Source organism: Sinocyclocheilus rhinocerous, unplaced genomic scaffold (assembly GCF_001515625.1).
Source record: "Sinocyclocheilus rhinocerous isolate Xijiao unplaced genomic scaffold, SAMN03320098_v1.1 scaffold753, whole genome shotgun sequence".
NCBI classification, from domain to species: domain Eukaryota; kingdom Metazoa; phylum Chordata; class Actinopteri; order Cypriniformes; family Cyprinidae; genus Sinocyclocheilus; species Sinocyclocheilus rhinocerous.
Window position 1 is genome coordinate 589,869 of NW_015655991.1, and position 25,620 is coordinate 615,488.

The following is a 25,620-nucleotide window of genomic DNA, read 5'->3' on the forward strand; positions in this document are numbered from 1 at the left end:
AGAAGACTGAAATAAGAGGTTAAAATCAGGTCAGACCCAGAAGGATTAAGCTCTGATAAAGCATTCCTGTTTATTTTTGTTAAATTTTTATTGAATTTAAATGTTTTGTATAACAAAATGCTTTCTTTATTCAGGTTTGACTGTAGTAATAATAATTAAAAAACTGACGCTTCAAATCAACATTTAAAACAACAAAAAATATAAACCTTGACAAAAAGTCGTCTTTGAGAATGCCTTAATATACATTTAAATCCACAACCTAATAAAAATAAACAATTATGTATAAAAACAACTAGAGAATTCAAGTCTCTCTATAGATTTCTATACAGGCATCTAGTGGTTACACCATCTCTCTCACCAGGAGGTGTTAATCTGCCTTCAAAAAATGCATTTTAAAGGCCTAGTCTTTATTTTAATGAGACATTAATACTGCATTGATTGAAAAATACTTTTTTTTTTTAAATTAGAGAATTGTTTGTACTATTTTCAATGGGAAAAATTGATAATTATTGCATAAATATTACCATAAAATTATCTCAAAATACAAAATATTATTGAACAAAAATATATTATTGATTTTATTGAAGAAAAAAAAAAGTTAAATTTCAGGTGTCTGGTCACTTTTGATCGCGAAGACCATGAGTGTGACTCCCAAATGAGGAGCGCACAATTAAACAGACACGTTGTAATAATCAGAACCAAATAAATGAACAGAGAAGGTTCCATTAGCACTGAAACTTTATTTAGGATTATGCATGAAACTGACAACTTTAAATCAGTCAAAAAGCGCACAATAATCACTTTACACACAAGACACTATTTCTTCCTCAATTTTTATTGAATATTCCGAATAAAGCAAAATTGCCATTTGAACCTCTGCAAAAAGAGAGAGAGAAAAAAAAAACACCCATATTTTTTTTTCATTTTTAACTAAACACATTACTCTGAACCAAATACAGTAGTAAACTGAAATAACTATTTACATATTGAGGTCAGGGAAATTCTCATAGTAAATTATGTTCCATCAACTATTAATAATTTACAATCAGCCCCAAACCTGGATTTAGGGAATTATCAATGACTGAAAAGGGTTTTCCCTTGTTTTTTGGAGGCAAAACAAAGTCATTCATAAATTAGTATTCAACCATTCTCCAAAAGTCAGAACAAATGTCTCATTGAGAACCAAAAAAACCCCAAACCCAAATTCAAACTTCTTTTTTATCAATACTACACAAAGAATACCAAAAATATCTTTATTTATAAATTAAATTATACATATACATTTACCCCAAACGTACATCTTTCACAGTACATTTCATTGGGCATTCACATGGCAAAAAATACCTGAAATGTGCAGGCAAATACAAATACAAAAATGTATTTCAAGTGACTAGCTGAGGTCCCTGCCCCAGAGCTCTGCAATATAAAAATATCCTTATTTACAAAAACACAAAAGACCAGCTAAAGTAACCACAAAAAGAAGTGGCTAAGGAGCAGCATAGTTAGAAAATAATTGCACTGGTTTGTGATTCTCCTTCTAACTTAACCTGAACCTCCTCTTTTACCGTTGGTGCATCCATATCGTCCTCGGAGGGCTCTTCTTTAATACTGGAGCATGACGCCTCATCACCCTGCTCTTGTTTCATGAAAGCTATTAAAGGGTTTTCTGTAAGCATTTTATTGGGTGAGGGTGTGCAATCCACAAAGGAGGATGTCTACGAAAAAAGGGGAAGTGTTTTAATTGACTAATACAAAATTAAGATGGAAAGATTTTCCTTTACATAAAAATCTAAATCCTAAATACAGCATATTTTAGCCACTTGACTTCGATATATAGGTGTGATGCATGTTAACGATGCCATTCTCCAAATCAACACTTACATTTTTGTAGTCTTCGTAGCATGAGGGATGATATGTCTAAAAGAGAAGGGAAAACAATTTAAGTATTTTATCAAACATCAATATTTCTCAAATTTGTTTATTTATTTTTATTAGTAGATTTCTTACCTTTCCATCGACTCTGATGGCATTCTTCAGGTGCCACTCTTCCTCTTCCTCCTCCCAGTACATCTCAAACTGCTCCTGGCAAATCTCACACAGCTGAGAAGAGTGAGTGAGAGAAAGAAATCTTTAATTTAGCATATAATTTTTCTAATACTATGTATTATCACACAGTCTGTGTACATCGTCTAACCTCATGAACGACGTCTGCAGCAGCCTTTACGCTCTGGAACTCTCTCTCTTTGGCTGCTTCCTGAGTTTTCTGTACAACCTCTTCATGAACTTTTTCAAAGAACTGACTCTTTGCCCTCTCCTCAAGATCAGCGATTTCCTCAAATTCAATCCAATCCTAAAAAACAGCACTTGATCATGTTACGATTTTAAAAGTCCTTTGTTCTATTTTCAGGAGATCATTTCAGTTCTTAATGACAAATTTCTGAAAATATACAATTAAATAAGGAAAAGAAATTAAACAGGATTGCCTCCAGCTTACCGTCAGACTATAGTACCACCGGCGGTGTGTAACTTTCTTACTGATATCCTTCTCTGAACGATTCTGTCTGTAGTGCCAGTCCAAATGATCTGCATACACATCCGTTTGAGATGCAGTAAAACGCATGCCGCAGGAATAGCACTGGATTCCAGTATATAGTTTGGTGATAATGCTGTCGTGTCTCCTAAATTACACAAATTTCCCAAAACATCTGGTGTCATTGAGTCATTTTTTACTGTCACACAATAATAAAGATATTTCTGTCAGATTCACTTGTGTCTAGACTCCAGAGAGTATGTAGATGTACATACTGTTTCATGTCCTCCAAAACAAAGCCAGTCAAGTCTGGGACATCTTCATCTTCCTCTTGTTCCTCCTCCTCTTCCTCTTCAGGCACAGATAAAGTCTGACCTGCTGAAGCGGAGTCTAAAACAGACAAAAAAAATCTTTACACAGGTTCATTTGAAATATAAGACTGCAGTTAATGCAATTTAATTGTCCAACGGTAAGAAATGAAATATGATAGAGTATGCATACCAGTCGTTGAGTCTGTTTGTGCAGGTTTTATTATTCCAGTGGATATAAGTTTTGATAACAGATCGTTCACATCTATTTGCCTCAATGGCTCGGGCTCAGGCTGCTGAAACTGGGAACCTGAATCAATAATCAATAATTCACTTATTATAATACAGGTCTAAAGTAGATGCCACAATCAAAACAAATGTAGGCTGGTAAGTTAACAGTAGCGTATAATTCTGTTTCAGGCTATGCAAACAAATAAAATAAAGACATTCTTACCAGGCTGGAAAGATATTTGGTTTGGTGGCATGAAGGGTTGAGGTCCCATCATCTAAAAATTCACAAGACAAAAACTAAACTTTATTTTTCCAAGTTTAACAAAAAGACAACTCTTTAACTTTAACAAAAGTAAAGGACTCCTTGAGTAAGGAATACTTACAGGCTGAGGAACATTTCCAACACCCGGACCAGGGAATGGAGCAGGTCTAAATGAACCCTGGAAATCCGATGACGTAGGGACTGCCACACTGAAGTTAGATGCTTGAGAAACATTTTGCTGCATGGGAAACTGTTGGGCCGGGCCACCATACGTGTTCATGGGTGGAATGTTGAAAGTAGGTGGTGGTACAGCAGGGTTTACCACAGGAGCTTGACCTTGAGTTTGATCGTACATTGTTGGCTCCTGTGGTCTGAGCTGGTTTGGAATATTTGGACCGCAGTATCTTGGAGGACCTTGTGGGTCATATCTTGGCATGACAGGCGGTGCATCAAATCTTAAGGGTTCAGGCTGCACCGGGTTCTCAAAACGCATCCCACCTGATGGACTATCAAATCTAACTGTACCCTGCTGTTCATCATAATTCATTAGTCTAGCCGGGAACCGTGGTTCCTCGTATCCTGGTGGACCATGTTGCATGTGAGGATTATCGAACCTTGGTGGATTAACAAATCTGTTTTGGTGCATTGGGTGGTCATAACGAACTGGGGTCTGAGAGTCAAATCTCACCACGCTATGAGGCTCTGTGTACCTCATTGGCCTGTGTGATACTGCTGGGTTGTTAAATCTCACAGGTCTTTCATGGGCTATGGGAAATCTTTCAAACCGGTGAGGGGCATCAAAGCGATGTCCAGGATACCTTACAGGTCCACCAGACCCATCAAATCCCCCTGTATTGCCTTCATACCGAGGAGGAGGAGCATAAGGTCTTGGAGGACCATCTAACCTTGGCTCTCTCATGTGGCTAGATGGCCCATCAAAGGGAGCTTGAGAACTCTTAAATCTATCAAACCTTTGAGGAATACTTGGTCCATCATGCCGTGGCGTGTTCACCTGTGCCATAGATCCTTCTGAGGAGTGAGTCGGTGTATTCCCAGGAGATTCACCATGGTTTCGTCCACTTCTTCCCTGTTCCAAGAAATGATCATGCCCTGGAAGAACCTCTACACTTATAGGACCATCATCTGGACCTGTGCCAGAGTGCACGCTGTTGGGACTTTCAAAACATGGGCTGATGTCTCCTGATTGTTGATCCATTTCAACTGGAGATGATGAGCGTTCAAATGGCGGTCCTGTGGATTTTCCACAAGTTCCGTCCAAGTTGACTGGGCTTGGTGAATTTCTGAATGTGGAACCTGTACATGATGGAGGCCTGTCGGTTCTTCTAGGATCTTCATGGTCAGGCTTTATGGCATCATCAGACATTTTATGCACTTCTGAGCTTTCACTGTATTGTTCAGTCATTTCATGTTGAAGCTGATAGAACATTTCATGCAAAGGCGACTGGCCATCTTTTTGCACTGTAGAGATAAATGAATATAGGAAAATTATTCAAGTTTAGACTCTTTATTAAACACCAACAACAACCTAGGGCGTGTTTAAATATTACCTGCCATGGTGAAATAAATAAAACTTTAGATACAATTTTAAAAGTGCTACATTTCACATACATATTTACAAACAGGACAAATCTTACCTGGACGCTGAAGCTGTGTTCTTTTCAACTTAGATTTATGCTCAAGATAAGAAAGCTCCGCATCAGACATTCCTTGTTGTTTCTTTTTTGATTGATATACTCCCTCATCACACGAGTCATCCCAAGAGTCAGACCGCTGTCTTTCCTCTTGATACTGAAAAAGTTGGTTTATTTGATGGGCTACATTGAGGAATTCGTCACTGGATATTTCACCATCAGCATGTCTTTTGCTAGCCTGAAATGAAAAATGTCCAGTTTAGCAATATTTAAATTAATGATGTATTAGATAAAGAAAAACTGAATACAAAACTACAAAAATATGAAATTGCCATACCTTCCTTAAAAGATCCCGTTTACTTGCAGAATTAAGTGCTTCTGGTATTTGTATGTTACTGTCAACACTCAAGCGATGCTGTTTAGGTGTACGAGGTGTGGACAGTCTTTGATTAGTGCTCCAAGTCTTGCGTCTCTGGGTGCCTAGTCGTCCATGTGAGAGATCTGACTCTGACTGTTTGGGACTGTTAAGGCAGTTTATTAATTTGAATGTGGTTATAAGTTCAATAATAGAAAGACAAATGATGTTTAAGAATTGACATTTTAAAGTCACTTACTGTTTATTTTCTTCCCATCCACTCCTCCATCTCTTGCTATCTTTTGTGTCTTTATGCTCTGCAGGAAAAATTCTCTGCTGCGGTCCATCTTTCTGAACAGCAGGTTTATCGTCAAGCGGCCTTTTTGGTCGTCTTGGTTCTGGGGCGCTTTTCTTGGTACTTCGTTCATCTCTTAGACTTGACTGTGGAAAAGCATCATCATTATGTTGATGTTTACTTATCCTAGCCTTTCCAGACTTGGGGGGTGGAGTAATACTCCTGTTTTTTCTCTTTGGAGATGAACGCCTCTCTTTTCTTTTGGGAGAATGTAACGGTGGTGAACGTGATCTTGACCGAGACCTTTTTCTAACATTTGCTTTGTTCACTTTAATTTCTTGTTTCAGAAATGTCTCAAGTCTTTCATGCTTGTTTAGAGAGCCATTTATAAGCTTGCCCCTGGTGCTGCTGGACTTCTGATGATCCAAGTTTTTGACACCTTCATCCTTCTTCTCTAAACTTCTTTTCTTCTCTCGGACATCATCATCTTTTGAATCTGTCCTGTCATGCATCTGCTTATGTAGCCTTGGGTCCTTCTTATTCAGTTCAGCAGTCTTTGAATGTTCAGACTCCATTCCTCTGGGTCTGACAAGGATACATTTTCCAGATGGTGACACTGACTTGGATTTAGGCTTTTCCTCAATGGCAGAGTTATCCTTTTTTGGAATCCTCAACTTCTCCAACTTAATCTGTCTTTCAGCTGAGACTGGTCCTCTTTTTTCTGATGTTTTTGGAAAGTTTGGTGTGACCTGACTCTCCTTCTTATGCATTACTTGTTCTTTTGCATTTACAGCTGTTGCACCAGGTCTGTTTAATCTAGGATCTCTGGTTGACATTTTTTCTGATGGTGCTGGAAGCCAAGGTTTGGTTTGTGGTGCAGGAACCGTACGAGTGACTTTTGCTGAGATATCAAAACGTGCAGGAGCACCGACATGGTGGTTTGAAGCAATAGCAGGACTGGCAGCCTTGAGAATGGGAAAAAAGGAGCAATTCTCTTTTAAAAGAGGTCGAGCAGTATGAATAATGATGGTCCAGCTGCATTAGACCAACTTACAGCTCCTATCCACTGCTATTATATATCAATTGCGCTTGACACATCACAAAAAAAAACAAGTTTTATACTTCTAAAACTGCAAATACGATGATGCAGCCCTTTCTAGTTCATCTTGTTATAAAGCACATGACTATTAAACTCACCAACTGAGCTTTCGTTTGTTCAAGTTCAAGCTCTATCTTCTTTTGCTGAAGTTCTAACAACTGCTTTTGCTTTGCAAGCAACTGTTGCCTTATCAATTGTTCTTGTGTCAAGCTCGGAGCTGGAGGTTGTGGTGCAGGAGGCTTCGGAGATGTTTCTTCAGTCTACGCAAAGAGAAAAGCACACATTTCAGATAAACCATAGCAGTACACTTCTTCCCACCTCTTAAAAATTAGAACTCCTAAAATGCTTACCGGTTTCAAAAATTTTGGGTTGACATGTATGCTCGCATTCACATTTGGTGGCAATGGTTTTATAGGCCAGGCAGGATCTATTGAGTTCACACGCACATCTAGTGCATATAGTTTCTTCAAGGGGAAAATTTCATCCCATGTGGAACGCAATTTGAAGAGACTTTTTCTAGTGGCCTCATCCACCTTAAGTGAAGCAAAAGAAAGGAGGGGAAGAATATCTGACTCCTCTGTTTATTCTCAAAGAACACGGACAAAACTATATAGGTTACCATTTGAAAATTTTATATTATTATTAAGGTATGAAATAATCTATCAAGGCAAAGGAATTAATTAGCACAATACAGTATTTTAAATGAGGACAGAGCACATGACGTTCAATCAGAAGTAACACCATGGACACAATTTCAAAGAATTATGTACCTTCTCAAATACACAAATAAAGGAATTGACTAGGTTCTTAGCAAACACTTCAAGGTATTCCCCTCCAACATTCTTCACTATGGAATCCACTAAGTACAAAACTGGGAGCTTCTCACCAGCAGGTGCCTAAAGTGATAGAAAACTGACAAGTTTAGAGAACAACATGGGAGAAATGCACAACTACATAGAATTAGAGTTTGATCGTTGAGATTATTAAACGGTTGAAGTTGGATCAAAAATACTGGCACAGAAAACAAAAATCAAGCACTTATGGGGAAGTCCATTGTTTGCAGTTAAAAAAAAAAAAAGAAAACGAAAAAAGTTCCTCAAAAAACAGATCCATCAAAAATCAGGGAAAAGTTCCTCAGATGCAGGAATGAAAAATATCCATGTCCCAGGTAAAAAAAAAAAATTGGAAAAAATATTGAAAAACTTCAATGTTCACTCTTCAAGCTCAGTCCATCAAGCAGAAAATAGTTTATGTTGTCAGTGCAATTCAGTTTAAGTAACTGGTATCATTTTTTTTTTTTTAGCAAGAAGCCCAAGTCCTTTAAATTGAAAAAATAAATGAAGGATTAAAGCTTTTTTCACTTGTATTTTTTGTACTTGACCAGGAATTCAACTCAGGTATCCATTTAAATTCAAGTTTAGATTTGATCTTCATTTTGGGTAAAAAAAAAATGAAACACTTGGTCTTTACATTTTACATGAGTCCATAAAATGATTGACAGGTTGTAACCAACATGCCCCAGTGCAAAGAGAAGCACAGTTTTGCAAAATTCTGCAACTATTTTGTAAAGTATTTTTTACACATTCAGCTTTGGAATGTCATTGGAAAGGACACTGCACCAATGCAAATGTCTTTGTATTAAAGAGCATTTAGATTAGAATGACATCAATATAGCCAACATTACCACAAAAAAAATACACTGGGAAATAAAGACAAAAAGGACATTTCACAGTTTATTGTCACAGTTGTATACCATTTATTAACATTGCAGTAAAGAATGGGAAATTACCCAGCAATCTAACACCCCAAACCCTTTATTGGTTCAAGTACACAGGAATTTGAATGGCGCACATTTGTATTAAGAACTTTAAATGCAGGCGTGCTCGTTTTCACGGAGCAGACCAACACGACTAGCCGAACTAATGCAAGATTTCAAATAGGTTGCAAACAAACAAGGATATGAAAAATTTCCTCGGATTTCCCAAATAATATGCATCTATGTACATAGGCGGCAAACCAAGTGTACCAGCTGGTGATGACATAACTACAACCATGAGTATGCAAATACTTATTCCTGATTAATTGTTGGTATCAACACGGGTTGTCTTGCACCTTATATTTCTAATCAATCCATGTTTACAAAATTGCTATATATGGAAAGTACAATCAATTACACAACGACGATGACTCGCTGGGCTGATTACATAACACGGAAATTCCGTTTCTTTCCTATCTAGGGTTCTTGTAGATAAATTATGATTCATAAAACCAGATTTATGGATTGTCATGGAACAACATAACGTATAAACTACTGTAACATTGGTTTAAGTTAATAAATCGAATTGGAATTGACATAGTAGTGAGAGAGCATGTGAAGCCACCAGGCTGTTATCAGTATCCGATAAGCTTAAAAAGATAAAACATGGATTATTAACTTCAAGCCAAATGTGCGTCAACATTAAGTCCGACTAAATGAGCAGATGTGACCCAACAAGCAGCTAAACATGCTGCTGCAACTGGCCTAATTTGGTAATGTGGAGTGGTGACTTTTCTAAGCTACAAAAACAGTAAATTCTGACTGATATTTTAAAAAATGCCGTTATATAATAAACTCAATATTGGTTAACGATAATATAGCATCAAAAAGTGTTTTACGTCGATTTATACAAAGTGGTTAGCGAACTAGTCGTGCAGCCGCCATGTTACAGGCCTCATGTCATGTCGTAATTTAACTAACGTTAACCACACTCGAGCTAAAAGACGATGACTGAAACGAAACAAAAATAAATCTATTTTCATAAAAACCTTGGCAATTTGTGCTTCAATTATTGCGACGATATCCTTGGTGAACTGGATGTTTTCTTCGGCTAGAATGGTGAGCATGTTGATGTGCGGTTTGCTGTTGAAAGTCAGATCTTCAAGCGAGGACTGATACTCGCGGCAGGCGTCCTCCCTCGCGCCTTCGTCCGACATCTTTTAGCCGTTGAGTCGAGGGCTGTCGCCACACAATGTAAGCTTTTATACAAACATTAGTTGCAACACAGTCCTCCTAAACATCTGTACTTCCTCTTGGTTTCCTCTGTACGTCGAATGTCGTGCCGTACCTCGTCGCGTCTTGCTTCTGAATGAATAACGATATTTTCTGTTTGGAAAAAGCGTTGCAAAATGTCCGTCGTACTTCAGCAGACTCGCGCGTCATCTGAAATGCTTTATAGTTGAACGCGCGTCACTGCTTCCCGATTGGCTACGCTGAAAAGCTCGAGCTTGATTGGCTGATGAAAGGCTTGCGCTCAATGTCATTGGTCAAAACAGAACTATTATATTCAAGAGCATATCAGAAGAATTAAATAATTTAATAAATCAACAATCACAACAAGAGTTAATAAATCACAACAGAGAGTACAATGTCGTCATCACTTTGAAAATGAAATACACACTTTAGGATAATTTGCATAGAAGAGAGGTTCAGCGGGTTCAAAACATATAGAGTATTATTTTTTCAATAAGCTATAAGCAGATATATGGAAAGATTTACCTATCTTGCATTTTAATCGTCTATTTTGAATACATCAACGTTGCTGAAGTATTGGTGAACGTGACGCAGAGCAAAATGAACAACTTTAGTGTGGACAAAAGTGTTTTTTTCCTCAACCATTTTATTATACATGTGTAAGCCAGCATTTTGATTATTAAACATGCAGATTCGGTTTAATTATGATTACATAATGTAAATGCATAATAACATACAATTTTGGATATGCATTCTTAATAATAATAAAACTGGTAATTTTTCCATAAACATTTATATAATTCAAACACACATTTACAAAATTGTTTATTTACAATTACAATTAATGAACAGAATAAATATTGTAATTAATCTCACTCAATTTTAATTCAAAATGAATTTTCAAAAAGATCTTTGGACCACTCATTTACAGATAAATTAAACTTGCCTGGTCTCCTGTCCACATGAGTTGCTATAATAAGAAACTGGGGTGGATTGCAAACATGGTGAAAAAAGCAGAGAACCTGAACCTCCAGGCTCTGATGTGTTGACATTCCTCAGTTCATTGACTTTAGAAATCTCTGTCACATCCGAATGGTTCATGTCCATACTGCTCTGACCAGAAGCAAACAAGTCTGCAGAGCAATTGTACTTCTCCTCATGGTCATCAAACACAATACTTTCCTGCTTGACTTTGCAACTTACAGAATGAACCTCACTTTGAGCACAGTGCCTGAAATATTTGCCCTTTTCATGGTTTACTGAACAAAAGGCCACAGAGGGTCTGCTCCTAGTTAATTTTTTTCTTTTTAAAGTGAGTTCTTTTTTGTTCGAAAAAGACAACCTGTCATTTGTAGAGCGATTGAATGCACATGTAATGTCAGGACTGAAAGGAATCATCTTTTTTGAAGAATTGGTAATGCACAAAACAGTCTTACTGATCTCAGCATTGTTCATCTTAGTTTCAAGATTTTCTGGACAGTCATTTTCATTGTTCTCTTTCCAGCTTATGTTGTTCACATTGCACATTGGTGAGGACCATTTTTCACTAGAAAGAGGCATTTGTAGAGTTTTTGAGATGCTTGTGACCACTGAATTTTCAGTCAGAGAGCATCTATTTTGCACTTGAATTATTTGATCACTTTTACCTGAAATGTGCTCCTTTCTGTCAATTATCTCTGATATCTGAGGCTCAATGCTGACAAAATCTTGTAAACTTTCAGATAAAGGTGCGTCCTCTAAATCAAAACATATATTTTGACCAGAATGACTGTATAGTGACTTCTCACGTAAAGGTGCATCATATTCATCCCCGGTTTTAGCTCTTACAAGGCGTTCAGATGTGATTATTTCAGAATTATTTCCACAGGACAAAGTGCTCAGTGGATTTATAGTGTCACATGCAGTAGAGCTGTTGAAATGTGCTGATGATTCAAACATGTCACAGCTCGAGGGAAAAGATTCTCTGTGACTGTTCTGTGTTTCATTCTTCAGTTCATCCTGTATACAATTAACATGCTTTAACTGACTGGTGTTGCTTTGGCTAGTGCTTTTACATGTTCTTGTCTCTTCATTCTTTGGTGAAAGAATATTATGATTACAGTCTCTGGACTGCTGTAACAAGTCATTACTTAATTCTTCAGGGGGGAAGCATAACCCTGGTGACTGCCATGCGTTTGAGAGTGTGAATCCTTCACTACTGGTTTGAGAATCCAACTTTGCACATGATGGAGGAGTATAATCAAAACTGCTGAACTCATTTCTTTGTGAACTTTGTGAGTTTTTCTGTTGTGATGGACAGATACTGTTGGCAGAATGAGAATTTGCTCGCAGGAGGTTTTTTAAATAACCGATTACAGTACATCCCATCGAAGACTCACATGGAGAAATGATCTGGCAGGCCACTAACTGTCCAGACAGCGAATAAGTTTTGGCAACATTATGAGGAACCTGTTAGGAAGGAACAAGAAATGAGCAAAAAAAAAAGGGGGGGATAATCTTGATGCCCCACCTCAAATTAAATGAAGAAATGCTCCATACCTTCAATCCAAAAATGACACATCTTCCTATAAAGCAGTCTTCCACAGCTTTAAAAAGCAGTTGTTGAACAGTATGTGCACCTTCAGTTTTCTCCAAATCAATAAATCTGGAAACATCACACTTTAATATCAGCAAGGAATCAACAGAAATGTTTGTTCAAGATGTTTAAAATGTGTAAATGCTTTAAAACACACCTTTGAAGGCCACCAGCAGTAATGCCAAAGAAGGGATTTAAACAGCCCCCGAATACTGTCACACCAAATATATCTTGGTTTCTGGACACTTTAAATGACAGCCTATATCTGTAGTCCACGTTTTGTAAGTCACAAGTGAATCCACATCTTCCACATATAGCCCTAAAGATATAATTTAGAAGTTATTCATGATGTTCAGAAGCTTTTTAATTTAACACACACACACACACAAAAGTAATTATGTTATAGCATCAGTAATTACACATAATGATATTCACTAAATACATTTAAAGTACATTCAACATAATTCGTAATAGATAAAAAAAATTTTAGAAGTTATGATGTTCAGAAGCTTTTTAATTTAACACACACACACACACAAAAGTAATTATGTTATAGCATCAGTAATTACACATAATGATATTCACTAAATACATTTAAAGTACATTCAACATAATTCGTAATAGATAAAAAAACCAGAAACTACTACTATCATAGACTGTTTAAAAACTTGCATTGCATTTCAAAACATGAACGATTTTCTTCATTTTCTTCCTGCCACAGAGGGTCTGCTCCTAGTTAATTTTTTTCTTTTTAAAGTGAGTTCTTTTTTGTTCGAAAAAGACAACCTGTCATTTGTAGAGCGATTGAATGCACATGTAATGTCAGGACTGAAAGGAATCATCTTTTTTGAAGAATTGGTAATGCACAAAACAGTCTTACTGATCTCAGCATTGTTCATCTTAGTTTCAAGATTTTCTGGACAGTCATTTTCATTGTTCTCTTTCCAGCTTATGTTGTTCACATTGCACATTGGTGAGGACCATTTTTCACTAGAAAGAGGCATTTGTAGAGTTTTTGAGATGCTTGTGACCACTGAATTTTCAGTCAGAGAGCATCTATTTTGCACTTGAATTATTTGATCACTTTTACCTGAAATGTGCTCCTTTCTGTCAATTATCTCTGATATCTGAGGCTCAATGCTGACAAAATCTTGTAAACTTTCAGATAAAGGTGCGTCCTCTAAATCAAAACATATATTTTGACCAGAATGACTGTATAGTGACTTCTCACGTAAAGGTGCATCATATTCATCCCCGGTTTTAGCTCTTACAAGGCGTTCAGATGTGATTATTTCAGAATTATTTCCACAGGACAAAGTGCTCAGTGGATTTATAGTGTCACATGCAGTAGAGCTGTTGAAATGTGCTGATGATTCAAACATGTCACAGCTCGAGGGAAAAGATTCTCTGTGACTGTTCTGTGTTTCATTCTTCAGTTCATCCTGTATACAATTAACATGCTTTAACTGACTGGTGTTGCTTTGGCTAGTGCTTTTACATGTTCTTGTCTCTTCATTCTTTGGTGAAAGAATATTATGATTACAGTCTCTGGACTGCTGTAACAAGTCATTACTTAATTCTTCAGGGGGGAAGCATAACCCTGGTGACTGCCATGTGCTTGAGAGTGTGAATCCTTCACTACTGGTTTGAGAATCCAACTTTGCACATGATGGAGGAGTATAATCAAAACTGCTGAACTCATTTCTTTGTGAACTTTGTGAGTTTTTCTGTTGTGATGGACAGATACTGTTGGCAGAATGAGAATTTGCTCGCAGGAGGTTTTTTAAATAACCGATTACAGTACATCCCATCGAAGACTCACATGGAGAAATTATCTGGCAGGCCACTAACTGTCCAGACAGCGAATAAGTTTTGGCAACATTATGAGGAACCTGTTAGGAAGGAACAAGAAATGAGCAAAAAAAAAAAGGGGGGATAATCTTGATGCCCCACCTCAAATTAAATGAAGAAATGCTCCATACCTTCAATCCAAAAATGACACATCTTCCTATAAAGCAGTCTTCCACAGCTTTAAAAAGCAGTTGTTGAACAGTATGTGCACCTTCAGTTTTCTCCAAATCAATAAATCTGGAAACATCACACTTTAATATCAGCAAGGAATCAACAGAAATGTTTGTTCAAGATGTTTAAAATGTGTAAATGCTTTAAAACACACCTTTGAAGGCCACCAGCAGTAATGCCAAAGAAGGGATTTAAACAGCCCCCGAATACTGTCACACCAAATATATCTTGGTTTCTGGACACTTTAAATGACAGCCTATATCTGTAGTCCACGTTTTGTAAGTCACAAGTGAATCCACATCTTCCACATATAGCCCTAAAGATATAATTTAGAAGTTATTCATGATGTTCAGAAGCTTTTTAATTTAACACACACACACACACAAAAGTAATTATGTTATAGCTAGCATCAGTACACATAATGATATTCACTAAATACATTTAAAGTACATTCGACATAATTCGTAATAGATAAAAAAAATAATAATAATTTGATTGAATTTTACCACGTACCTTTTGCTTTCCTGAATTAATCTGGATAGACAGCCTTTGCAGCATGGATATACAAAACAGGAGTCTTGCAGAGAAAGTATTGTGCAACTCACCAGAGCCCGTGTGTTGCTCATGAGTGCTTAAAATACTGACAAGGTTTACAAACAACCATACTACCATTATTCTCTACAAGGAAATACTAACAAAACAGAGGACTCAGATTTTAAATTACTTTAAAAAATTTAATTGAAATTTATATTATTAAAGACATACAGCAATAAAGAAACTGATCTAAAAAAAAAAAAAAAGGACCAGAAACTAAAAAGTGAGCTACTATCATAGACTGTTTAAAAACTTGCATTGCATTTCAAAACATGAACGATTTTCTTCCTCGTTGGTTTTCTCCCTTAATTCTCAGGGAACACAGCTCCATCTACCGTACAATATTATAAATTATGCTCTAGTGTAAAGATAAATTGCGATCAATATACAATATAAAACCTTATAATTGTATTATTTCAGGTTTAAATGAGTTAAAGAAATTCATCGAAGGTCCTTTGTGATCACGTTGATGTATTATGTCTTCTTCTTCTTCTTCTTCTGATGTTTATTGGCGGTTTTGGCAAACCAACTTGAAGGTGCATTACCGCCACCCACTGATCTGGAGTGTGGAGTGAACAGATTTGGTAGAGAGAAGGATATTATATTAAAAAAATAAATTTAAAAAAAAAAAAAAAAAAAAATTTTTTTTTTAAATTCAGAAAAATTATAAATAAACCTACACTATTACAATTTATATTCTTTCCATATTTCCTGTCTTTTTTAGATAATTGAACACTTCTTTAATTCTTGATTGCATTCGTCTAATGTATTATGTCTTTACCCTACGCTTTGTTTATACTGCAGATGTCAGTGTTGCCTTTTTTACAGTCTATGGCTGCGAGATAGATGAGAACGGATCGTTCACAGATTCGTTCAAAAATCTGATTCACTACATTATTAAAACAAGAACGTAATTTAAATATTATCACCACTGTTTAAGTAAAAAAATACATGTCAATTGGCTGTTTTTAAAATATATATATAATTTTGATTTTTTTCAGCTAACGGGATACAATATTGTGTACTATCTTTACAGTCAGTGGAGGAACCGCGACACTAGACGTGTTTTCCCGGGACGATTCTGTGTGCGAACAACGCGGGCTCGTTGATTTAGTTGTTTTTTGTTTTGTTTTAACCTTGTTTTGATTTCTTAGAAGTGTCATTAAATATGATTTTACACAAACAAATTTTGTAATGCCGACAGGACCAATGAAATATCACTTATTCAAAGACTTCGCGATGACTTCAAATAAATAGGTTTATTCCACTGATATGTAATAGAAATTGTCAGCTCAACTGGCTGGACTGACAAGATAAATAATTAACAACAAATAACAGTAATTTCTTTTAATTCACTAATATGAGATTGTTTATGTGGAGCGACGGGAGGTAGCACAATAGCTATATATATATATATATATATATATATATATTACTATTTATATTTTTACTCAACCAAAGCACTGTATGTAAAAACATTACTAGTAGTCATTTGATTTCTATATGTGATGACTACTTCAACGACAAGAAAGACTTATTTGGGACAGCATTGGATTGTAAAGACAAAGGGGTAAGATATGTTGGAAATCTGAAACTGTGTTGAGCTTCTATTGATTGTGTACGTTTCCATGGTTTTGTTTACAAACTTGGTTGATGTGGAGCTTTTAATGGTTCACTTTTTTAAATTATAACGCCTACCAGAACTTTACACAATATATTATATGTACACAAATAAGTAAGCGAGACTTTAAATGAGTTCCCACTGAAAACAATAGAGTTGAAATCACAGAGCTTTTTAATGTTGAGGCTATAATTAATATATTTTTCTCAGGGTGTTTTAACAGCCTATTTTTGCAGTTTGTTTTATGTCAGATGTGAAATGTAAGTATTGTTGACATTGACTGGTCATTTTTCATTTGTGTAGCTTAGTTCTTGCAGATGAGAAACCACATAGACAATCAAGTCACCGGCATCAAGCATCCTCTTCTGCAACAGATATATCTGAGAGCAGAAGATGTAATGAGCCAAAAGTATGTTTTTTAAATTTAGTTTATATAATATTATGCCACTGATAAGCTTTGTTACACTAAGTGCAAAATTCACATTTTCTATTTAAAGCAAAACCAGAATAAGCAATGGATACCAGGAGACTCCACTCTGGCTATGGATGTGGAAATTTTACAAGCTATTGATGAACTGGGTCCAAAAGTCTTAAAATTCAAAATAGATGAAAACATTTAATAAACTGAATCGGCATCACTTCAGAAAACTCTGACTTTCCACAAAATATTCATGAACAACAAGTGCAAAATGCAGAAGTCCAGGCTCAGCATGGTCACCATCAGAGCGCAAAAGAACCAGAACACAAACCAAAAAAAGAGAACGACTGGACGGATTTGGCCCAAAAGCTTTTGTTCAGTGAAACCAAAAAGACTGAAGCAGGAGGACGGGCCCCTGACTGTGAGATGAAATGTGACAGGGAATATTCTTCACCTCAAAAGATCCTCAACTCCATGAAAAAAACACCTAAAGTAGCAAACAGCAAGCAAATGTTACAGTTCAGAAGAGATACCAGCCCAAATGACTCTCTCAGTACCGCCAAGGATTACATTCTGTTCAGTCCAACACATTTGGCTGCTGCTAAAGAGCGATCCATGTTGCAGCAGCAGAAGATATCAGTGAAAAACCTTTCAGTCTCTGTGCTGACCCCTCCTCCTGGACTGGATCTCAGTGTCCTCCGAGATGCTACACTACCAGATGCAGGTAGATTTCCAACTTTTACATTTAAAGAAGTCAGAACTTGATTAAAGAACTCAAAGAATTGTCTAATTTCATCATTCATGTTATATTTATTCAGCTATTATTCCCATCGTTAATGTTATATGATCCTTTAAATCCTTTAGATCCTTTAATAAGAAACATTTCTTATTATTATCAATGTTAAAAACGATTGTGTTGCATGATAATTTAGTGGACACTGTGATACTTTTTTCAGGATTCTTTGAGAATAGAATGTTCTAAAGAACAGCATTTATTTAAAACAAATCTTTTGTAATATCAATGTCTTTACTGTCAATTTTGATCAGTTAAATTTCGTTAAAATAACTTTCTGACTACAAACTTTTGAAATTTGTTTGGCATTTTTCTATTCAAAACAACAATAAGAAATGCTAGTATTTGAAATATTAATTCAGTTTTTGCTGTTTGTTACACCGAACAGCACAAATCATCCATATGGGACGTCCTGGCGATCAGTCAGACAAGACTTTTGCTCTCCAGTTGGGGTCTCCCTAAGCCTGTTCTGGAGAAATACCAGCGTCTAGGTGTTAGGAGGATGTTTGAGTGTCTGACCTTGGGCAAAGTTTTGGAGGGCCAGAACCTAGTATATTCTGGTAAATAGCTGTTTTTCTTCTTCTTGTTGACTGCAAATGTTTTGTTTGTACTTGGTCCTGTTTCCCTGAGAAACAGCACCAGATCAAATACTAAATATATAAATTATAACTACGTCTGATTACATGATACTTTTCTAAATGTATGTAGTTATCTCATTTTTTCCCAGGCTAAAATTTTATATATATTTTTTTTAAGCTCCAACCAGTGGAGGAAAAACTTTGGTTTCAGAGTTGTTAATCTTGAAGAGAGTTTTGGAAACAAGACAAAAGGCCATGTTCATTCTTCCTTTTGTGTCTGTGGCACGAGAGAAAATTTTTTATCTGCAGATTGGTTCCCATTTCCTGAGTGAATATGTAATTGTCAGTTATCTCAGTTGGCCCACTGATCATTTATTTTGTTTTGTTTTTTAACTGTGAGAGCATGGTGCAGTGTCTACATATATAATTGTTGATTTCTGAATTTAGTAAATCTGTGAATATACATCTTGGAATTTTGTTGACGAGATTGTGCTAATTTTATACTTGCTATTTTCACCCAGAATGTATTTCAGTAGGCAGGGGTCAGAGTGGAGGGGTATATGGGTAACACTTCAGCAGCTGGTGGGTTTTCAGCTCTGGATGTCGCTTTTGCACAATATAGAGAAAGCTAATAGACTCATCAACAGGCTCATTGAAGAAGACAAATTGGATCTACTTGGTAAAATAATGACATTTCCTTAACACTTAAGTTACTTACTCTTACAGGTACTCTTGTTAAACTCCATTTTCACACAATTTGCAGGAATTGTTGTGGTCGATGAGCTGCACATGCTTGGGGACTCTGTTCCCCCCCAAAAAAAATTGTTAAAGGGGTCATATGATGAGTCCAGCCCAGGGTCGTCACACGTGGTTGCCACCGCTTGAGGTATCCGGCCAATCATTACGCACTGGATAGCTGGCCAATCAGAGCACACCTCGCTTTTCAGACCGATGAGCTTTGTAAAAATCGACGCATTTCAGAAAGGCGGGGCATAGAGGAGAAACAATAATGTACAGTATGTGGAAAATAATGTGTTTTTTGAACCTTAAACCGCATAAACACATTTCATTACACCAAATACACAAAATAATGTTCTTTTTAGCAACATCATATGACCCCTTTAAAAAGTGACAGTTAAAAAGACAATTTAAGACTTTTAAATTGTTACAAAAAATGTATTTAAAATCATCAAATAATCCTTAAAAAATTTATTTATTTTTGCGGTTTCCACAAAAATATCAAGAAGCACAATCTTCCTTCAAAAACTTTAAAATTATTACAGTTAATATGTAATGATGTGTGTTGACTTAGGTGAGTGTGTTGGTCTGTAAAGAGGCTGAACGTGCGAAGGGGATGAGCCTCATCCAGGGCTTGCTCAAGCCTATCAGCAGCTGCCTGGTGAAGCGGGAGGGTGAGGGCGTTACTACCAGCATGCTCAGGGCCATCCTGGAGGTGTGAATGTCTTTCTCCTTATAGTATGTTGTATGATACTGTATTGGGTATGTACAGGATTTAATTTCATTATTTTGACTGAAGATCATCGTTGGAGGAGTTGCCAGCTCACCACAGGATGTGAGGATGTATGCTTCTTGCACTCTTCTGGCAGCCAGTACTGCAGCCGAACAGCCACGTGTGGCAGAAGCTGAATCAGAAGTTCATAGCAAAGGGGCTATTGAAGCCTGCATAGAGTGGCTGATGGACAATGAGTTTATACATATACAGAAGGAGGGAGATGGTAAAAAAAAATCTGACAGTATTTTTGTGGTTTCTGATAGATGTTGACATTTTGATAATTGACTGTCTCACAGTGGAGAGGTACTGCCCCACGCATCTGGGTTCTGTGACTCTGTCCTCATCTTTATCACCCGCAGAAGCCCTGGGGATTTTTGCAGATCTCCAGAGAGCAATGAAAGGATTTGTATTGGAAAATGATCTCCATATCCTCCATCAGGTAGACAAAACAGTTATGGGTAAACAGTAAAACAGTTAACAGTTACAGTTATTAAAATATGGGTTATTAACAAAATTGTGTTATGCATTTTTAAAATAACACCTGTGTATGTGGACTGGAATACAATAGACTGGTACCAGTTCTTCTGTCTTTGGGAGCAACTACCATCTGCAATGAAATGGGTGGCTTGAGATGGTGGGCATCCAAGAAGGTTTCCTGGCTCGCTCCGTTAGTGGCAAATTAATTGCTAAAACAGAAAAGCAACGCAGACAGATGGCCATTCACAAACGGTACCATGTATTTTCTGAATATAGAGTGCTTTAATTAATGTTTACATTTAAGTAGCAGTATGTTGATGTGTATTTTTTTTTTTGTGCATTTTTTTCACAACATTAGTTCTCCATGACCTGGTAAGCGAAGAACCACTTGGAGCTGTAGCAAAGAAGTATGGCTGTAGCCGAGGACAGCTTCAGTCACTTCAGCAGTCTGCCTCAACGTATGCAGGTAGATATCTCTTCATACTGTAGGCATGGGCTTACTTATCAATATGAGATAAACAATGCCAGAAATAAAAATTTGGCAACACTTTTTTTTTCAGGTATGGTTACAGTCTTCTGTAATCGACTTGGATGGCACAACCTAGAGCTGCTTTTGTCCCAGTTCCAGAGTCGTCTGAGTTTTGGAGTCCAGAGGGAGTTGTGTGATCTGGTTCGTATTTCTTTACTAAACGCCCAGAGAGCACGTACACTCTACAGCTCTGGGTTTGTCACAGAGAGGTGGCCAGAGCTGAAGTTACAGAGGTGGAGAAGGCCCTCAGGAAAGCTATCCCTTTCAAAAGGTAATGAAACAGGGAGATGATCAGCTTAAAAGGTTTATTTCATGTTATTCTTATGTTTGATAAGCATTTAATTATTGATTAATGTGGTCATTTTAGAGATGTGTGATATATCAGTTATCGGCCGATATTACAGTTTTAAAAAATGATTGATTTCAGTTGAGTTTTCAAATATTTTTTTTTTTTTACATTTAAATCACCCTTGCTGTTGCCGAACAGTTATTTTAAGTTCATATTTAAAAATAATCAATAAACAATCTTTAGTAACTCAAAATAAATGTTCCATATTTCCTACTGTATTACAATGTTGTGGTGCATATATTCACTTTAAGACTTTTAACATTTAAAATGACTGATTTTTTTGTGTTTTATTTTTAATTTAGTTGGGCATTAATTTAGTTTGTATTATGGTTACCATCCATAACGGTTTATTTTTATGGACAGAATTTGAATATTGGGTCATCCATAGATTATTTCAAGTCATACTGTGATCATTTGAATCTCCACAACTCCAGGCAGGTGGTGGATGAGAGTGAGGTAGAGGCTCAAGAACGTAAGAGCATGCTCAGCAAATCGTGGCTGAAGCCCAGCTGCTCCTCCAGCAGGATTTGGCTCTTCTTGGGGTGGAATAGAACCCAGCATCCCTCTCAACAAAGACCTAGCCAGATTCCTATTCACTTGAGGAATCAGCCAACAAAAAAACTCTACAGTCTATGTCAAGGGGCCCAGAACATGAAGAGAGACAAAATGTAACTGCTAATGTGGACGAACAGAAGTTATTGGTGGATATGCTGACAGTTGTTTCCATCCTCATTTGAGGCCATTCGAGATCACTACTAATTCAGAAAAGCCAATGGATGTTGACTGTCAGCCTGCTAAGAAATGTGAACAGTTATCAAGTTCATTGCATAAAGTTATAAAATCAATATCTGAAAAAGACAAGGGCTATAAAAATAACCAAACAGCTGAGTCACCGGATTGTTCTTCAAAATCACTTCAAAGGAAATTAGGACACAATTCCTGTATAACAAGTGCCTGCCACTCTAGCAATGACCATCATTGTGTAAGTCCAGTTTTGAAACGTAGAAGGATGGATTATGTGGACTCACATAATCAGTAAACCCACAGTCAGTGAAGCAAAAACACCAGCTCTAACCTCAAAAGGCCCTAAACTAATATCAAAAGTTGAAGAGCTTTGCTTAAATATACCTGAAACTGACTGTAGAATAGACAAGATGAATCTCCAGTCATCCATTGCTGGACTGAACCAAGTCATTGAGTCAAAAACATTTTTCTCACTCATGTGCTTCACTAAAGGATGGGAAAACCCCAAATGTCACTGTGAAAAAGTGCACATCTAAAACAAAATATTTAAATCACAGTATAAAAGAAGTTTACCATGAAACTCAAAATGAAAAGCGAGAAAGTTACTCACAGTTTCAGGAAATTCAGCAGCAGAGATGAGAATGAAGGTGGCTTAAAGGTGAACACCAGAGTTAAACATGGCATATGTCATTCTGAGAAGCTTAGCTCTCCTGACTTGTACAGAAATGGATTAGAGGAGTTTGGTGATAGTTTTCAGCTTGATACACAGACTGAGAAAATGCTTCAAGGGGATGATTTTTCACATGGCCTTGCTAATTTAAACATTCTCAAAGAAAATAAACAGAACAATTATGTTGATTCAAAAAGTGAGATGAAAGTTGTCAAGCAGTCATCTTTCTTGGAAAATGAGAATAAGACATCTAAAGACCAAAACAAAGACCCGGTTGAAGGTTTATCGCCTCATAAGAATGGCCCGGCCACTGAATTCAAACCGAAATATAACATCTCACTTACTGACAGCCAGTTGGAAAATATTTTAAATTACAGTAACCAGGTTACTGAAGAAGAATCAAGTGCAACTAAACCAGCTGAGTAAAGGGAAAATCACGAGTCCTCTGATCAAAGGGAAAATCACGAGTCCTCTGATCATGTTACTGACAACAGCTTCAACCGGAGCAGCAGTTTTCTGTTTGACAGTCTCTATGACAACTCCATCTTGGATGCCATGGAGGAGGCAGCAATGGATCGAGACAGCAAAGAAGAGCAGGTGGTTGAAGCACATGCTAATTCAAACGGCTCTTCTCCAGAACTCATTCCGAAGAGAAGAGATGCCGTGTCAACAGAGGATCAGGAAGCAATCCAATGGGGTGAATCATCTTTCAACCTTTCAAAATGGGGAGACTCACTACTTATTGGAGAGCAGTACCTTGATAAAATGAATAATGTTATCAAGGCTTGTGATGACCCAAGATTGGGTGCAGAGAAGCCCAGTTATACAGATGACATTGTGTCTGAACTACATGTATCACAAACCTCATTTTGCGTGCGTTTCAGCTGAAAGACGTCAATTAAACAGTTCATCGTTTTACATCAGCCCAGGAATGCAGGACATTTTTGATAAATGGTCTGATCAGTTTTCAACCCTATCTGAGGTTCCAAGGCAGTCAAATTCAACTGTGGTGGAACCAAATACTGCTGCTACTGTTGTTGGCGAAAAAGATGTTTCCCCAATAACAAACCATGGGATTGATCAGGGAGGTCCAAGAAGCTCAAGAACCGAAGATGTCATGGTAGTCGAGGCCAAACCAGTGACTCACAATGACCTTGTTCCTCCCACGCCAGTTTCTGAACCAGTCACACCACGGGTTAAAATTACCACCTCAGTCACCAAGCACAGGTCTGAACTGGATCCAATTTCTAAAACCTATACGCAGAAAGAATATCAGTCTTGTTTGAGGACAAACTTAGCATCAGAGTTAGACATGTCTCTGTCTGATGAGGGCTTTACGAGGCTTTCTCAGTGTCAATCCTTTCCTGCTTCAAACACCTGCAGTCCAGAAACATTCTCCATAATTGATGTGGTAAGCGATAAAAAACTTTTCCATACATTTATAAAGGAGTGGAAAACAAAGGACAGATTTTATCTTGCTCTTGCCTGTGAGAAGATAAGACAACACCTCAGTGCAACCTGAGACCGTTATAGGTGGAAAATTCAAAAAACGTAAGACTTTAGAGAAATTTTGCTTCCTATATGTATTGGTATCCTAATATACAGTACATATAAGAAAATGTAATATCCAGATAGTATCCAGTCTTTAAACTTGTGTAATCCTCTGTTTGAAGCTACTACCCCAAGGAGAAAAAGAATTTTTTTTTATCTCTAAAAAGTATTTTTTTATGTAAACAACTATATGGTAGTCACTTATATTATCCCTTGAAACTGATCATTAAAATTTAAAATTGTAACATTTTGTCAATAGATTTGTTATGGAATAATCTATGGCATGGGAGCAAAGTCTCTTGGAGAACAAATGGGCGTTGAGGAGAATGATGCTGCCTGCTACATTGAGACATTTAAATCCAGATACACTGGTAAATTACATTTTACAATTGCTGTCTGGTCCAAAAAAAAAAAAATCCTGAAATAATAACAGTATCATTTCTTATTTTTCTTTAAGGCATTCAGAACTTCCTGCATGAAACAGTGCAGAAGTGTGGGGAAAATGGTTATGTGCAGACATTACTTGGCAGGAATTTGTTATGTGCAGACATTACTCTGCAGGGAAAAAATTTAATATTTGCCTGGAATAAGAGACACAAATGTGTACATAAAGTCTCACGTAAGTCTTCATGAGCCCTCCATTAGAATATATCTGGAGTGGAATAAAGAGTTTCATTTTGATCCTCATTTTTAGGCAGAGCGACAGGCAGTGAACACAACCATGCAGGGTTCTGCTGCTGACATTGCTAATTTGACAACCATCAACATCCAGCGTAGATTGGAGGCAGCGTTTCCTGGAATTCCCACATCACATCAACATCCTCCAATCAGATCGGGTATGACCGACTTCATATTACAGCATTTTCACTTTTAAATGTGAGATGTGAATATATATGTTGAATATAGTGTTTTTGTTCAGGCAGTAGGCACAGAAATCAGTTCAGACCCTCTCGAGGAGGCTTTTTTATACTTCAGCTGCATGATGAACTCATTTATGAGGTTGCAGAGGAAGATGTCATTCAGGTAATTAGAAAGACTAGTCTTTCTAAATATTACATTAACCTTGGTCAATGAGAAAAGTCAAGTGGTGACAAGTATAATTTATTTTTTACAGGTGGCACAGATTGTGAAGCAAATGGAAACAGTTGTGAAATTGTATGTAAAGCTTAGAGTAAAAGTCAAAGTGGGTTCTAGCTGGGGTAACCTTCAAGACCTGGACGTATAAAACAAATTTTCCTTTTTCTCTTCTATTGTTTACATGTAAATTACTGAGCGTGATTATGAATTACTTGAACTGTTAAAACACACATATATATATATATATATATATATATGCAGTAAAGGTTTTTAATCTGAAATAAAATTCAACATATGCTGTTAGTGTTAAGTGTGAAGAAATTGTGTACAAAACTTGAAATGGAAATATTTCGGTACATTGTATTTA

General features: G+C 36.8%; 2 protein-coding genes and 1 pseudogene across 2 annotated transcripts; 1 reads left to right on the plus strand and 2 right to left on the minus strand.

Annotated features, from left to right (window-relative positions):
• Window positions 1-720: 720 nt before the first annotated feature.
• Window positions 721-9,928, minus strand: pcf11 (PCF11 cleavage and polyadenylation factor subunit). The gene is made up of 16 exons (XM_016526208.1): window positions 9,538-9,928; window positions 7,503-7,628; window positions 7,083-7,265; window positions 6,831-6,992; window positions 5,598-6,598; window positions 5,321-5,504; window positions 4,987-5,221; window positions 3,453-4,810; window positions 3,293-3,344; window positions 3,032-3,148; window positions 2,806-2,920; window positions 2,495-2,678; window positions 2,195-2,350; window positions 2,008-2,100; window positions 1,882-1,917; window positions 721-1,715 (listed from the first exon to the last, which is right to left on the minus strand). Exons 1-16 carry the CDS (start codon window positions 9,703-9,705, stop codon window positions 1,503-1,505), a joined length of 4,383 nt encoding a protein of 1,460 aa, XP_016381694.1. The 5' UTR covers window positions 9,706-9,928; the 3' UTR covers window positions 721-1,502.
• Window positions 9,929-10,678: 750 nt separating this feature from the next.
• LOC107718991 (uncharacterized) lies at window positions 10,679-14,978 on the minus strand. Its single transcript, XM_016526274.1, has 7 exons — window positions 14,853-14,978; window positions 14,494-14,655; window positions 14,300-14,405; window positions 13,104-14,209; window positions 12,475-12,636; window positions 12,281-12,386; window positions 10,679-12,190 (listed from the first exon to the last, which is right to left on the minus strand). Exons 1-7 carry the CDS (start codon window positions 14,963-14,965, stop codon window positions 10,679-10,681), a joined length of 3,267 nt encoding a protein of 1,088 aa, XP_016381760.1. The 5' UTR covers window positions 14,966-14,978.
• A 1,463-nt stretch (window positions 14,979-16,441) lies between these two features.
• On the plus strand, window positions 16,442-25,613 carry LOC107718992 (DNA polymerase theta-like; annotated as a pseudogene).
• The last annotated feature ends 7 nt before the right edge of the window (window positions 25,614-25,620 follow it).

Bases quoted from the DNA above. Each gene is read 5' to 3' on its own strand.
- LOC107718991 (XM_016526274.1), bottom strand. From the start codon at position 14,965: ATGAGCAACACACGGGCTCTGGTGAGTTGCACAATACTTTCTCTGCAA. The intron at 12,637-13,103 runs GTTGTCTTTTTC...TTATATCTTTAG, and splicing joins AATCGCTCTACAAATGACAG to GGCTATATGTGGAAGATGTG. The intron at 12,191-12,280 runs GTATGGAGCATT...CCTTCCTAACAG, and splicing joins GTGTCATTTTTGGATTGAAG to GTTCCTCATAATGTTGCCAA.
- pcf11 (XM_016526208.1), bottom strand. From the start codon at position 9,705: ATGTCGGACGAAGGCGCGAGGGAGGACGCCTGCCGCGAGTATCAGTCC. The intron at 6,993-7,082 runs GTAAGCATTTTA...CTCTTTGCGTAG, and splicing joins ACCCAAAATTTTTGAAACCG to ACTGAAGAAACATCTCCGAA. The intron at 2,679-2,805 runs GTATGTACATCT...TGTGTAATTTAG, and splicing joins GTTTTGGAGGACATGAAACA to GAGACACGACAGCATTATCA.